Genomic DNA, 16,261 nt, shown 5'->3' with positions numbered 1-16,261 from the left:
CAGACTGTCCGCATCCCTAGCAACAAGCTTTCTTTTGTACGGAGTCTTTCTTCTTCTTCCAATTGCTAGCTACCAGTGCCGAATCTTCATGTGAAGTATGCCCTTCACTCTTCAACCTTCTTTCCTCTGACAAGAGTTTACTAGTAGCCTCGGCAAAATTCAAAGTATCATTCTTATACATCAAAATCGGCTTCATGTGTTCATAAGAAGGTGGAAGTGATAAGATGAGCCTGAGTGCTTTATCTTCGTCATCTATCTTCACTTCGATCGCCTGTAGCTCAAAGATGATGCTATTGAGATTACTCAGATGATATGAAATTTTCGTACCTTCTTCCATTCGCAGCGTGTGAAACTGCTCCTTCAGGTACAGTCGATTTGAGATGCCCTTTGCTTTATAAAACGCTGCGAGCTTCTCCCAAAGTTCTTGGCTGTCGAAATTCCATGCACATTCACAAGAATATTCTTAGCCAAACCTGTTCGTACACTACAACAAATTAGACTTTTAATAACGGGCAATGCCTGTAATGAAAAGGAAACGATGACAGTCAAGTGATCGACATCTATTCGAGTGTCCTTGTTTTTTTTCAATGACGGACGGTTTTAATGATGGACAATGTCTGTCATAAAAAAATTTGTTTTCATGACGGACATGGCCGTCATGAAAGGGTAACCATGTCGAGTATTGACCGACATCTTTACGAGTGTCCTTGTTTCTTTTCATTTTTCATGGCAGTTGTGGCCTGTCATTGTATGTACGTCATTGTTTGTGCGCCATCGTTTGTACATCATTGTATGTACGCCATGAAATGATTATATTTCATAACGGTTGTTGACCGTCATTATTTCGTTAATAATTTAATTAAAAAAATAGTTGGTTGCCAATCATGTGGCTAACCAACCTTATTTTCTTTAAACCTATTCCCAAAATAATATCTGGAAATTGAAATTAAAATTAACTAATTAATATGCAACTAAAACTTTTAACACCCTTCTACACAAAATTATTGGCACGCTCAAAAGTTTGACAACAACAATCTTAGTCTCATCAGTATTCCAACAACGACAATTTTGTCCCAAGGGGAAGTCCACTTCTAACAACCCACCTTTTTCTTTTATAATGTCTAGCGCTCTAGTTCTGGAGTGCATATCAAGATAATGTGCTTTTTAGAATCTCATCTCAGGAATGTACTCGCTCAAGTCCAATTTTTAAACATAACTTAATTTTCTTTCAAAAATACTAAATACACCAACTCATGCAATAATTATGGTTCCAGAAACAGACATCGATTCACATAACAATACGTTATTATATAAATAAAAAGACCAGCAAAATATGCAGTTAAAGAAACTAAAGATACATAAAGAGTATAATGCGAGTACCACACTAATAGTAATTGAAACGAACACCCCAACTCACCATTGTGGAGTTCATGGCGAAGTGCAATAAGTAAAAACACCACTCTATTGTGAAGTTCACCGTTCAACTACGTTATGGAAGAAATTTAGTAAACAATCAGAAACATTGATTCTTAATAGGAAATATGTTACACACACATCGTGTATCCCAGTAATCACAATCAAGTATGTGATAGTCATTTCAAATTTAGCAAGTTAACAAACATTTAACCTCAAGAAATAGGGGACGTAGGTACTTGATATTTAAGGCTTTTCAACAGGTGGTTCATAGCCTGAGAAGAACAATAAGGGACTCTCCTTCTAGGATCCTCAAAGCCTTAAGATCCCTCTCCTGCACAAATTCACGAAAGGTAAAAAGTTCATTCAGATTTAAAATCGTCCAAAAAAAAAACAAGAAAAGAAAATCGCAATCATAGATGAGATCGAGCATAGATATAGCAGAAAGTTAGATTAAAGCAGGGAAAATCGAAAGGAAAATGAGCTTCCTGTCTTCTCATCCTTTTTTCCATAAGATGATCTAAAAAGAAAAACAAAGAAAAGAAGATCGAGGGGAAGGAGAAAAATATGGAAAAATATAGGGACCAAACTAAATGTCGCTCGGAGAGATGAATGTGTTGTCGATCGAAGAGATGAACGTCGCCATCGATCGAAGAGATGGAGGTCATCGTCAGAATTCTTCGTCGCTCCCACTACCGTTCGCTCACCCATCCCAGGAAAACTATGGAGTTGGGAGGCTTTTGAGATGAAAACTAGAGTTAGGTTTAAAAATTGGGTAATCTTTAATGTCGGGCTTGGCTCGTCAGTAAAACTTTTATTTATTTATTTTTTGATTTTTACGCTCTTTTTAACTTGTCCGTCATTGTTTCCTCTATGTTTTTTTGTCCGTCATCATTTCGTTTGTGTTTTTTTTTGTCCGACATTAAAACTTTGATTTGTTGTAGCGGTATTGCACTTGCAGCTCTCAAATCCATTTCCTCTCAATTTTCATCACTCATGCTGGACTTCTTAGAACCTCTGCTGGGACCACCGCTGGACTCCATTGGACCTTCATCATTGCTTAGCTTTTCAAAAGCACCTTCACTCGGTCTTCCCTTCAACGCCTTGTGTAACCCTGATTGTATCAGCACATCCTTGACTTGCACTTGCCACAGGCCAAAGTTGATCCTTCAGTCAAATTTCTCCACGTCAATCTTCACTGAACTCATAAAAAATGACATATTTGCTTCACACTCCTAGCGAATTTGCAATAGTGAACAAGTTATACTATTCACAGAACCGTAGCTCGTTTCAAGAAATCTTTTCTGATGTGGAAGTTCAGACAATGATGCAACCACAGAGCATACTCAGAAATTCTAGAAACTACAAACTTAAAGCTCTGATACACTTGATGGGAATAAATCTCTTACTGGAGAAAAAATCACGGCCCACAATAAAAAATCCAATATGTGAAAAATTATTACAATCACCCAGATTTCTCTCCCTGACCCCAATTACACAAAACACTCTTTCAAAGAAAATACCGCTCGGTTAACTAGAGTTGGTATATCAGGCTTAAAATATTTCAATTTGGATGATTAAAACCTAAGCCCATAAGCTCTTTTTATAGTAGTTGGAACACACCTCCTCCTTGTACTTTTCTGATGTGGGACAACTTCTAACACATGAAGACCATCCTTGTATTCTTCCAATGTAAGACAAGTTTAATTCCAATATTTTGTCAAAACCCAACAATATGAGCATGTTTGAGGTTATGGAGTCGGTATTACTCCTTCTGAGTTGTTTGGATCATCTTCCAAAGTTCGTGATCTTGAGCGACGTCTTAATGAGTCAGAACAACGTCTTCAAGAATCTGAACGACAAAGAAAAGTTGAGGTACAAGGACTCAAAGATCAAATTATAATTTTTTTAAGGAATTTTAAGTATTAGTATTATTTGAATTAGTTTTAGAAATACTGTGACTACTTGTTCATCGTTTTTTGAGTAACTATTGGTCATAGTAAATAATATTTTGCTTGTGTTGAATATAGTTTTGGAATTATAAATTTTAACTAGGAAAAGTAATTTAATTTTTCCAAACAAATAATATTAAATTAGTATTAATTTAAATTCTATTATTCTACTTGATTTTTTTCGGAGGGTTTACAAATGTCAATAAAGAACTCTTTTTGAAGGTTTAAAGATGGCTGAGGATAAGATTATGATCATTGGAAAATAATGAAAACCTTCGAAAAAAGTAATTGAAACTCACTAATTATTGACAACTAATTTAACAATTATCGAAGGCTTATAGCTTTTGAAAAATATGAATTTTTTAAGGCTAATTGAACATTTTTGAAAAATATGAATTTTTGAAGGTTAACAAAACTTTTGAAAAATCTTTTTCGACGAGACCTATCTCGACACTTTTTGAAGGTTGAGTAAACCTTCGAAAAAAGATTTATCGAAGGTTTATTTTATACTTTTTCAAAGGTTGTGACCTTTGAAAAATACTTAATTTTCTTGTAGTGATCATAAGTAAATTAATTGTACATTATTATTATATCAGTGGTATATCAGAGACACATATCATTAGTCAGATATATTGCAGATATATTACAGATTTATATCAGATATATTGCAGGGTAAAATTGTAATTTGAAAATTGGACCTCCGTTTTTTGTTGGAAAAAATGCTATATTTGAAAAAACTAAATGTGGTCAGTGGTTGCTATTTTGCTTATTTTACTAATTTTTTTTGCCATATTTGCAACTACCCCTAAAATAAAATACAACATTAACTATTTTTAAAAGCTTATGAGATATCTATACAAAATAATTCTTTCTAGATTCATCTGGAAACATGTAAATAAATATCTAAAGAAAATGTTTTAGAAATATCTTAGCTTTTCTTTAGACTCCAAAGAATTCATTTAGATAATGACAGATTAATTATTAGAAGCTAAGAAGCACGGACACGGACACGGACACGGACACGGACACGGACACGGACACGGACACGACAGGACACGACGATACGTCAATTCCTAAAAACTTAGGACACGGACACGTTGGGGATACGTTTAATTTTTTTTAATATTTTTTTAGGATATATATAAATTTAATACAAAAATTGTTAAATACAATAAATGCATAAATATGAAGTCAATTACATCCAATGATCCAATGTTCAACAAAAGTTACAAAAACAAAGTCCCAAATGACCAATACAGTGACAACAAAGTTCCAAAGTTCTAAAACTATCATTTCAAGTCTTCATATCATCCTTGTCAGCGTGACCATCCTCGTCAAGAATTTCAACCTCCAAATCTGGTTCATCTAAAGACAAATTTGCTACTTCAAGCATGCCAACGTCTTCAAGAGAATCAAAACTATCTCCAGCAATATCTCATGACTTAGTCTCTCCTTGGGAATATTCTGGGGTTCTTCTTGATAAGAGACGAAGATTGCTATGGATGAATACCAAATCTTCTGCACGTTTAGGCGTCATTTTATTCCTCTTGACAGAGTTAACAAAAGAGTATGTGCTCCAATTTCTTTCTCAACATGAGGAGGAAGAAGGTTGTCCAAGTAATTTAAAGGCAATTGCTTGAAGCATGGGTGCATAGACACCATAAGTTACCCACCAACTTCTAGGATCTAATACATATTTATCCGCTATAGAATCATAATCTGCAAAATCTCCGCATTTTGTAGAGAAATTTGCAAATTCTGTAATCACCTTTGTACGATCCACGGGGCTACTAAAATACCTCTTCAACAACTTCATTCTCTCCCTAGTTAATTCCACATCTTGACTCGGAGGCACACAATTAGAGTCTTCTGCAAGCCACTCTTCACTATAATACCTAAATTTAAGTTTTTACAAAAATGTTAAACTCTCATGTTAAATATAAATCATGCTAATCTCAGTAAGAATTAAATGATAGATAGTAATTAAGTAGTAAATACCTTGGATTTAGAGAATGTGCTAAACAATGTAGTGGAGTATTATTTTTGTTCCAACGATCAACGAGAATGGTGTGCACCACATCATAACAAGATGAATTTTCGTTCGACTGCAATCTTTCATGTCTATATATGATTTTCTTCACCTTTTCGATCATCGTATCCCACATATCATATACCAAGTGCAAACAAGGCTTGTCTGTATCACAAGCTCTGATCATGTCGTATATAGGTGAAGTGAAGGAAAGAATGTGGTCGATTTTGTCCCACCATAAATCATTAAGCAATAACTCCTTTACATGTTGGGCCTTTCCCACATCATCTTCTCTATAATTTGCCCACTTGTCACTGATGACCATGACTTTTAAGCCACCTTTAATCAATTTAAACCTCTTCAACATAACAATAATCGATGCAAAACGTGTTTCAGCCACAGACAACAATTTAAGAGGTACAAATTCATTAAACATGGACAACCTAATAGAATGATTCATGATAAAATGTTTCACAACCATGACATCTACAGCAACATCAGATATCCAGCTGCATTCTCCATATGCAATTTGATTGTCTTCAACATTCTTAGCAGCACAAATGTTCTTCAGGACAAGATTCAATGTATGTACTACACATGGTGTTCATACAATCATTGGAAATTGTCCTTCAATGAGTTGTCCTGCACCTTTGCAATTAGGAGCATTATCGGTTATCACTTGCACTACATTATCAGGACCAACTTCATTGATCACTTTTTTCATCAAATTAGCAATAAAAAACTTGTCTTTTACCTCGCAAGAACAATCTACTGCTTTCAAAAATATTGGTCTACCTTCAGAGATGGCCATAAAGTTAATTAAAGGCCTCCTTTGTGAGTCACTCCATCCATCACTCACAATGCTCACTCCTTTCAGACGCCATTCACCTTTAATTGGTATTAATAACCTCTCAATATTCGCCTTCTCTTGTTGTAAAAGACTCGTCCTCAACGAATTAAATCCCGGAGGTACATATCCGGTCAACATATGGTTCGCCGCATAACTAAAGGCACCTCTAAAGTGTGGGTTTCTAGCTAAATGAAATGGCAAGCCAGCAGAATAAAACATTCGCGCAATGAGTGCATTCAGTTGATCTCGAGATGCCTTGTTGAATGACTTCTCAATTGCACTTGGAGTGCCTTTCCTCTTTTTTGGCTCAATATTACTCGTGCCAGGAGAATTACTCACATTAACACCATCGATTGATATAAATGAAGGTGGTAAAGGAATATTTTTAGGGGCTTTTCTCTCCTTCCGATTTTTCGCTTCTTCTTCCAATTTCTCCATATCCGCAATATCTGTAGGAGTAACTTTTAAACATATCCCTATTCCTTGACCACTTATCTTTAACAAGTGAGCTCTAACTCTTGTGTAAGAGCTTTTCTTGATGGCTTGACAAAAGTTGCATTGCCATGAAAAATTTCCACCCCCTCACTCAATTTTTGAATTTTAGTTACGTATTGCCAAAGAGGTTTTGAATCATCTTCAATGTTAAAAGAGGTTGTTTCTTGGGATGGATTTGAATTTGATGAAGATGTCATCCAAATGTGTAAGCACAATGAAAGAAAATGAAAATGAAATAAACAAAACTAGGTTCACAGAAACATGAAAGAAAATGAAAATGAAATAAACAAAACTTAGATAGAAACAAAACGTACAAAAAAATCATTTTACCTAAGAAAACAAAGAAAAACAGAGGCAGAGGTGTCGGCGGCGGCAAGGGCGAGCGGCGGTAGCAGCGGTGTCGGCGGCAAAGAAAGCATGCAGTGGGAGATTGTTATCGTGGGTTGGGTGGGTAATGAGTATTAGGTTTTTACTTTTTATTATTGATTTGTTTTGTTTTTTAATTAATAATTACTAATGGCCATTGGGCCTTTCTATTTGGGCCCAGAAAACCCACAAACTTACACAGGCCGTGTCCAGGCTATGTCTCAGCCGTGTCCAACCGTGTCCAATATTTAAAAAAAAAAATTCAGACACGCCAAATTGTGTGTCTGACACGTGTCCGGCACGTGTCCGGGCGTATCTGTGTCGGACACGATACTTCGCCCAAAAATAAGTGTCCGTGTTTCATAGATTAGAAGTATCTAGAATCTGTGAGATCGAATAACTGACTAGAAAAATCTATTTACTTACGTTCCAAGGATCCTTCTCCTATAAACAGGAGAGATGTCCACACATATTAAACAAGTGAGAGACGCCAGACATCTGAGGTAAATGAAGAAATAGAAGAAAGTTTGTGAAGTGTGAGGGAGCCTTCTCTCAAAGGGTGTCGTCCATTTTTGTTCTTTCTAATAAAAGGAGAAATTATCTATTTTTGTTTGTGCTAATTTTTTCTATCTAGACCAACATTTTTATAAGTTAGGTGTTGTCGATTTTGATTATGTTAGGTTGTTTGTATAAAAGTTTGAGTTGGATAAAAATAAAAAGCAAATGAAAATTAGTGAGTTTTTCGAGTGAAGAAAAACATATATAACAAAAGAAAAGAGTAATTTGGAAACATATCTCTACAACTCACAAAGTTTCTCTCTCTGTCATATTTAATGAAAACTTAATTGTTTACCACATAGTAAGTAATCTACTCAACTCATTCATTGGAGGACAGAAAAATCAACATCTCGCCCCACTTTTGTTGTACTACCAAATTTTTTTTGAAAGAAAATTAACTATGTTACAATATTGTAATAAAGATTTTAAATTATAGAAACCAAATTAAAAATTAATTCTCTTGTCTATCTAGTCCTTAGTAGTTAGACATCAATGGTAAAATATATTTTTGGTCTCGAGATTTGAAGTAAGTGTCTATTTGATCCTTAGAGTTCTAAAATAGACGCCTTTGATTAGATAGCTACCTTAACGGAAAAAATGATGTGGCAAAAATTTTAATTTTTTTTTATATTCAAACTGGCATTTTTTTCTTCCTCCTCCCTCCTTCTTTCTCCCCTACTTATTTGTTTTCTTCCTCTTCATGCTATTAGGTTGATTGTTGTAACCTCCTCTAGTTATGATTCTCCTCTAAATTAGCTAACTTATTCAGTATTATTTGTAAATTAGTTATACTTAGGCTCTAAAACAAGCTCCTCGGGCTTGGTTTGAACGCTTCATCAATAATCTGTTAACACTTGGGTTTGTACTTCTTTATTTGTACGGTCTGTTGATGGATCTCTGACTTTTCTCCTCTTATACGTAGATGATATTATCATCACTAGTTCCCGATTCTTCCTACATTACTGTTCTCAAGAAAGCTCTAGCTACTGAATTCCAAATATATGATCTTGGTGCTCTGAGGTATTTTCTGGGTTTAGAATTTAAGTCCTTACCTACTGGTATTTTTGTGAATCAAGCAAAGTACTTACAAGATTTATTAGTCCATTCTGAAATGTGCTCAGCCAAATAATGCTCCACTCCTATGTCCACTTTTATAGATCTACATGCTTCTGGTCCCATGTTCACTGATGCATCTCTCTATCGTCAATTGGTGGGTTCATTACAATACTTGACGTTTACTTGTCCTGACATTACTTTCTCTGTCAATCGGGTTAGTCAGTTCATGCAACATACCATAGTTGTTCATTATTCTGCGGTTAAACGTATTTTGCGATATCTAAATGGCACCAAGGATCTTAGCATTTTGTTCCAGAATAGTGCCTTGACCCTTTCTGCCTTTTGTGATGCTGATTGGGCTAGAGATGCTATTGATCGCCGATCTACCACTGGCTTTGTTGCGTTTCTTGGCTCGAGCATTATTTCTTGGTCGACCAAAAAGCAACATACTGTGTCGCGTTCTTCTATTGAAGCTGAGTATCGGTCTTTGGCTACTACTACTGCTGACTTATACTGGCAACGACAACATTTATGTGACTTGTATGTTTATTTGAAAGATCCCCCCATATTATGGTGTGATAATGTTTCAGCAATATCTCTTGCCAGCAACCTGGTGTTCCATGCTCGCACCAAACACATAGAAATTGATTATCATTTTGTTCGTGAAAAGGTCGTGCGCAAGGATATTTCTGTTCGTTTTGTGTCATCCAAAGACCAAATTGCTGATTTATTTACCAAGGCGCTGTCTACACAAGCCTTTTTATCTTTACGTAGCAAACTCATGTTTTCTGTTCAACCTTGAGTTTGAGGGAGTGTATTAGGTTGATTGTTGTAACCTACTCTAATCATGATTCTCCTCTAAATTAGCTAACTTATTCAGTATTATTTGTAAATTAGTTATACTTAGGCTCTATAAAAGGGCTCCTTATATTCACTTCAATCTCATCTCAATATAAAAATTGTTCTATCTTCATCTCTCTCTTTAGTTTTGTTACATGCAACTGGCCACCGCTCTTAATTGTTCGTGGTTGTGTGGAGAGGGGGAAAATTCCCTCTCTCCTTCGTTCTAAATCTAAATGAAGGAGGGAAGGATAACTCTTCCCTCTCTCTAGCGAGGGCAAGGGTGATGATAGGAGCTTGCCATCGTTGGAGAGAGGGAAGAACTCTCCCTCTATCCTTCGTTTCGAGAGGGGACTCTCCTTTCTCCTTTTGTTTAAAATCTGGAACGAAGGAGAGAGGGATAAACTTTCCCTCCCTCCGACGAGCAACGATCAGACATTGTAGGGACGGGAGAAGGAAGAAAGAAAATGTCCAAGTTGGATAAAAAAATTATGTATAAATTAATAATTTTGGCACGTCACTTTTCTGTTAAGTTAATTAATGGTCAAAGGTTGCTTAAGGGCCATTTAAAACAAATTTTCAACTTTTCAAAGACTAAAAGTGTCTATTTTAAAATTTTATGGACCAAATATACACCTATTTCACTGATTATTTTGAAAGTTAAAATACAACTTACGTAGGTACCTGCTCCAAATTCCAAAGGTCAAAACTGTATTTTTTTCGTTGAAAAAAAAAACATATAAATAAGTGTAAATTTTTTAGTAATCAACGTGAAAATGGTTCACTATTATTTTTCGATAAATGAATAGACCCATTTTCTAGCTCAGGCGGGAAAACAAAGGTCCCCTTTGGCAGAGCCAGGTAACGCGCCAGCCACCGACGCGCCGCCGTGCTGCGGCAGTTTGGAACGCGAGCTCGTAGACTTTAGCGCCACCGAACAACCTTAAATACCCATTTCGTCTCTTTACTATTGACCCAGAAACCAGCACTTGAAATGATTCCGAAGACATTTAAGGACACGATCGTTCCCCTTTTAAACAAATCCAAGTCTCTGCAACATCTTAAACAAATCCATGCCCACCTCCTTAAGACCCACCTCCCCGAAAATCCATACGCCGTCGCACCTCTACTCGCCGTCGCTGCAACTTCCGGCGACGATAGCGGTTCTTTGTTTTCGTACGCTTGTGCAATTTTCGAGAACCTTCGGCAGAGGAACACTTTTATGTATAATTCGATGATCAGAGGGTATGTTCTATCACGTTCTCCGATACAAGCAATTCTATGCTACTTAGATTTGATTAATCATGGGCTTTTGGCTAATAACTATACTTTTCAACCATTGATAAAAGCTTGCGCGTTAGTTTATCATGATCTGAAGCGAACAGGTAATTTAGTTCATGCCCATGTTATTGTACTCGGCTATGAGAATGACCCTTTTGTTGTTAGTACGCTCGTTGAATTCTACTCCTTAGTGGATTTGAAAATTGCGCGGCAACTGTTTGATAAAAGTTCTGTGAAGGATGTGGTTGTGTGGACGGCGATGGTTGATGGGTATGGGAAGATGGGGGATGTTGAGAGTGCTAGGGTGTTGTTTGATGAAATGCCAGAGAAGAATGTAATTTCTTGGAGTGCTATGATGGCTGCCTATTCTCGGGTTAGTGACTTCAGAGAGGTGCTCTGTTTGTTTAGGCAAATGCAAGAGATGGATATTAAGCCCAATGAATCAGTTGTTGTCAGCGTTCTTACTGCCTGTGCTCATCTTGGTGCTATAACACAAGGGGTTTGGATGCACTCCTACGCCAAGCGGTACAGGTTGGAGTCTAACCCAATATTAGCCACTGCATTGGTTGACATGTATTCAAAATGTGGATACATCAAATCAGCTTTATCAGTTTTCGATGGTATTTCAAATAAAGATGCTGGGGCTTGGAATGCTATGATTTCAGGTGTTGCAATGAATGGAGATGTGAAGAAATCTCTTGAGTTATTTGATGAAATGGTCATCAAAGGAACTAATGCCACAGAAACTACATTTGTAGCTATCCTCACCGCTTGTACACATGCCAAGATGGTTGATAGGGGCCTTAAATTGTTTGACCAAATGTATACCGTTTATGGAGTTTGGCCTCAACTTGAGCATTTTGCTTGTGTGGTTGATCTTATGGCTAGAGCAGGTATGGTGGAGGATGCTGAGAGATTTATAGAGGAAAAAATGGGAGGCTTCAGTAAAGTGGACGCCAATGTGTGGGGAGCAGTACTTGGTGCTTGTAGAAAGTATGGGAATATTGAAGCTGGGAACAGAATTTGGAGAAAGCTTTCAGCTATGGGTATATCAGATTGTGGTACCCAAGTCCTCTCATACAACATTTATGCTGAAGCCGGGTGGGAAATGGCGGCAAAGGAGGTAAGAAAATTTTTTGCAGAGGCAAGAATGAAAAAGACACCAGGTTGCAGCGTGTTGGAGGTTGATGGTGCAGTTCAAGAGTTTCTTGCAGGCGATCTTTCTCATCCACAAGTGCAAGATATATGTGAAATGCTCGGTTCTCTTTCTAAAATGGTGAAGTGGGAAACACTTGGTCAAGTAATTTAGAAATGGTTTTTAGACAGGAGAAAGCCTTTAAGAAGTTGCACGTGGTTTGTTGGTAAAAAAAAAAAAAATAGCTTCAGTTGTTAAGTAATTGATTTCTTTATCTTTCTAAAAGCATAACCAAGTTCTTTTGATTACAGAGACTTCTGACGTCAAAAGAATTCTAAAAGTTTCCGTCCTTGAGCTTGAGGTGGAGGAAGCACAGAGTCATGCACTATCCAGCCAAGGTATGAAACAGATCTAGTAAACATGTTGTACTTGTAGGTTAATTACGACTCGAATTTCATTCTCATATATCATATGAAATAATCAAAATCAAGTGATTCATTTTTCGTATCTTTTTTCTTGTAGATCACCTATACTTTGAGAATATTCGGGTATCCTCCATTTGCGGATGGCCTTAGCGAGATATTTTCATCTTATGCAAATCATCTACATGGTAAATCTCCATCTATGATTTCAATATGTAATTAAGAAGCATCACGTTTCTCTCTTTAGGCATGAAAATAAAACATGCTTTGCTTGGAAGTTAGGAAGCAGTGTCAGACACAAATACCTCTGAACACTCTTGGGATACGTGTCCGACACGCAAAATAGTGTGTTTTTTTTTTTCAACACGCGACAGACACGCCAAAGACATACCATATAAAATTTATGTAAAAATTATAGAATAAATATAAGTCCACTTAAAACTAAATGAAAAAAATAAAAAAATAAAAAAAGGCACCCCAGATTAAAAAAGAAAAAAAAGATTATAACTTAAAAAAAAACTAATGAAAGAGAACTAGTCTGTGGAAATGCTCTCTGCCTTCCATTGCCCTCTGCCGTCCCCTCCACCTCCGGTTGTCCTTTACATCAGCTCAACTTCGCCGCTATATACACATATATTATCTAAATTTTTTAAAAGAAACAACGTGTCTTACATTTTTAGAAATTAGCGTGTAACCGTGTCCATGTTGTGGAGACTCCAAGACCTTGCCAAGAACTCCAGAGGTTCCTGTGGAGTGTGGAGTCTGAGGCTGAGGAATTGAAGGCAAAGATGACACCATTTTCAGCACTTCATCTTCCTCCACATTCTTCAGCCCATGAATCGAACCATATTTCCAACCTGAACAGTAGCCTTTTCCATTTCTCCACTCCAAATCCTCTTTCAACAGCCATTGTGAAAAGTAAAGGAAAGGAAAGGAAATGGGACAAGGAGAAAGAAAAAAATAAAATAAATGAATAAAAATGAGAAAGAAGGAAAGATTTGTTAGTCGTTTTCAAGAAAAATAAATATGAGTTTCCTTGTTTTTTAGCACAATAACTTCTATTTGGCCCTTCACTTTTGTGTATTGTTGCTTGAAATGAAGATTATTTAAAATTAGAAAGAAGAGAAAAAGCTAGCTTCAAAAGTGAACATTTAGTTTACTTTGTGAAGAAGGAAATTTGATTGAGAAAGGAGTAAATATTTAGTAAGTTGTAGTCGTGGTAGATTGAAGGAAGATAAAAGAACAGGAAAATCTAAGTAAGAAGAGAGAATTTTGAGCTAAACGCAAGTCATTCATGGATGAAATTAAGATGAGGGTAATAGAAGGAAATATTTTAGAGTAAAATATAGTTTTAGCCCCTGAAATTGATGTTAGATTTTGTGTCCCGTGTCCGTATTTCTTAGCTTGAAAGACACTAGTATAGCCATACGGGGCATGAGGGACAAATTTCATATGGAACACTGAATAAAAAATCTTAAATACCCCTATCATTCTGATTTTTTTCACACGTGAGGCAGATCATTATCATATCAATCTCATGCTTATATGTGGAGAGTCAACACTTGTGGCACCAACATTAGTTGTACCGAGTTATTTGTTGCTGGCCGTTACTGGGATCAGGAGGCTGCACTCTCTGGTGTCTACAGAATCAATGAGGAACCATAGGCTGGTGGAGCCAATCTTGCAGGGTCACCCCTGCTTGGTAAGTTGATTGAGAATTACTGAGACACCATAACATAATTCATAAAAATAAATATCTGAGTTTCAATGCCTCGGTAAATATTGAGTTAAGTCGAGGTGTGTATAGATTGATCCAAAGGCTCAAGATTGTGAAGATAGGATTATCTGCGAAATCAGTGTTTTTAGGTGAAACATTTATCTATAAATACTTTTAGGATAAGTTCTAGTCAGGGATATATTAAGAGTCCTTTTGGCACCTCAAAATTATCATGTGTGGGAGTAAGTAACATAAGAGTGCTTTTCAAAAGGAAAATTGCAAGCAGTTAAGTGTTGCGTAAGAAAGCAGTTGTAGAATGCTTTTGGCTCAAATACCTTGTCGAGAAACACTTTAAATGTACTTTTAATATAACGAAACCTGTGAAGCATATTATTACTAAAAGTACTCTGCACTCCCAAAACTCATGTTATTGCTTCTAAAACTATTTATCTCCCAAAAACTCATATTATTGTTGTTAGTTATGGCATGGTGTGAACTGAAAAGTGAAGAACGTTGATTATAACATTACATTTTCTTGCAGTTTTTTTTTTTCCTTTTGTTCATCATCTGATACGTCTATTTTTATTTTTGGAATTTGTGCAAGATCCGAAGAAGACTGCATCACTGGGAAAGTTCTAAAACCCAGGCGGTGAAAGGTCAACTTTCTTATCACCAAGCAGTAAAAAATATTTTAATTGCAAGATTATTTATCAAACTGTCGATTACTTTTAGCTTGAATTTGATGATAAATTTCTATTTAGTCCCTAAATTTTAAAAAACGACAATTTGATACTTGACCTTTAGAAAATAGTTTTGAAAGATCTCTAGAGTCAAACTTCCGTTAGTGTCACAAATGGAAGGATGACATAGCATTGATCGTAGTTCATTGCATGCGTGTATAAAGTTTCTTCATCATCATCTCTCCCTCTCCACGCCCCCCTCTCCCCTTCTCTCAAAAATCCAGATCAATAAAGCTTTTATTTCTAACCCAAAACTGTTTTTTCTGACACGTCAGACAGAGTAGATATACCAAACTACCCTTGAAATACGAATTATTGAGAAGTAGAATTCGGGCGAATTCGACTGATTCTCGATTGGGTTTTATTAAAATAATGTAATAAAGTTGGGTATGGGCGGGAACTACTGTTTATCATTTACCTTCAATTTTCGATCGAGGTTTGACGAATTCTCGCTCGAAGTCTTAATCAATACAACCAACGTTTCAATTAACATGCACACCTAAACGTTTAATGTTCAGAAAATCATACTTACGAAACTATTAATTTTCTACTAGTCCATTTTGTACTTAGCATTCAGACAACGCAATAATAGGATCATTGTACTCTCAGAAAGTATACCATGTTTTTTTTTACTATCAAAGTCAAATCCTCAATCTATCTCAGGACTTGGGTGGTTTCTTGTTGGATATATATCTCACACCGACGAGGTAGATGTTATTTCTTTTAGAAATAATGTTATCGTTTTCATACCCTATTGCATAGAGTGAATCTTCAGTTTTGCTTTTATATATATATATATATATATATATATATATATTTATTTATTTATTTATTTATTTATTTATTGATAAGATAGAGTGCATCTTGTTGGTCACCAATCTACATTTGTCTATGAAACTCAGTCGGGGTTCTTATATTTTTGCTCGAGTTTTGTATATTTTCGATTCTTGGTCGAGGTTTTTGACGTTCACGATCGAGTTCTTCATGTCGTAAGAACCTCACTTGCGGTTTCACGGATTTCCGCCCGAGTTTTGATATATAATCATATTGTTTTGATTTTTTAGAATGTTCTTGTTTATATTTTTAGTTTATAATTTTATATATGTATGGAGGATGCCTCATTTGTTTGTTAGTTACGGTGGTTAGTGAAATGAGGCACAATCTATCTATGATAGTGGAATTATGGGAGGTTTGGATATAGATGATAGTATAAAATATGATGAGCTCATGAGTGCGATGTACAAGCTCGCCCGAATAGATCTTGACAAGTTCAATATTGTGATACAGTATCTGTCATATCGAAGCAAAGTCACGACAGTGGTAGCAGTTTACAAAATCCCATCATTCTAGGATCTAAAGCGTTCCATTAATTTTCTTACCAGTTAAGGCAAGATGTTCCTTATTATG

General features: G+C 36.0%; 1 protein-coding gene and 1 pseudogene across 2 annotated transcripts; one reads left to right on the top strand and one right to left on the bottom strand.

The window, feature by feature from the left end:
* Window positions 1-4,565: 4,565 nt before the first annotated feature.
* LOC148210974 (uncharacterized) lies at window positions 4,566-6,936 on the bottom strand (annotated as a pseudogene).
* A 3,405-nt stretch (window positions 6,937-10,341) lies between these two features.
* Window positions 10,342-15,545, top strand: LOC111021956 (pentatricopeptide repeat-containing protein At5g66520). Of its 2 annotated transcripts, XM_022299092.2 has the most exons (5): window positions 10,342-12,201; window positions 12,287-12,373; window positions 12,498-12,585; window positions 13,915-14,099; window positions 14,719-15,545. In XM_022299092.2, exon 1 carries the CDS (start codon window positions 10,554-10,556, stop codon window positions 12,147-12,149), a length of 1,596 nt encoding a protein of 531 aa, XP_022154784.2. In that variant the 5' UTR covers window positions 10,342-10,553; the 3' UTR covers window positions 12,150-12,201; window positions 12,287-12,373; window positions 12,498-12,585; window positions 13,915-14,099; window positions 14,719-15,545. The 2 variants fall into 2 exon arrangements, with proteins under 2 accessions (XP_022154784.2, XP_087980884.1); XM_088124758.1 differs by lacking the exon at window positions 14,719-15,545 and having other exon boundaries at window positions 13,915-14,535.
* Window positions 15,546-16,261: the final 716 nt, after the last annotated feature.

The sequence above is a fragment of the Momordica charantia genome (assembly GCF_013281855.1).
Source record: "Momordica charantia cultivar OHB3-1 chromosome 6 unlocalized genomic scaffold, Mcharantia_2.0 BLBB01000006.1, whole genome shotgun sequence".
NCBI lineage: Eukaryota > Viridiplantae > Streptophyta > Magnoliopsida > Cucurbitales > Cucurbitaceae > Momordica > Momordica charantia.
The sequence above is the reverse complement of the archived record's forward strand: the minus strand, read 5'-3'. Positions and strand labels throughout refer to the sequence as shown.

What these genes read in the sequence shown, in the direction of transcription:
- LOC111021956 (XM_022299092.2), top strand. Translation starts at nt 10,554, where the DNA reads ATGATTCCGAAGACATTTAAGGACACGATCGTTCCCCTTTTAAACAAA.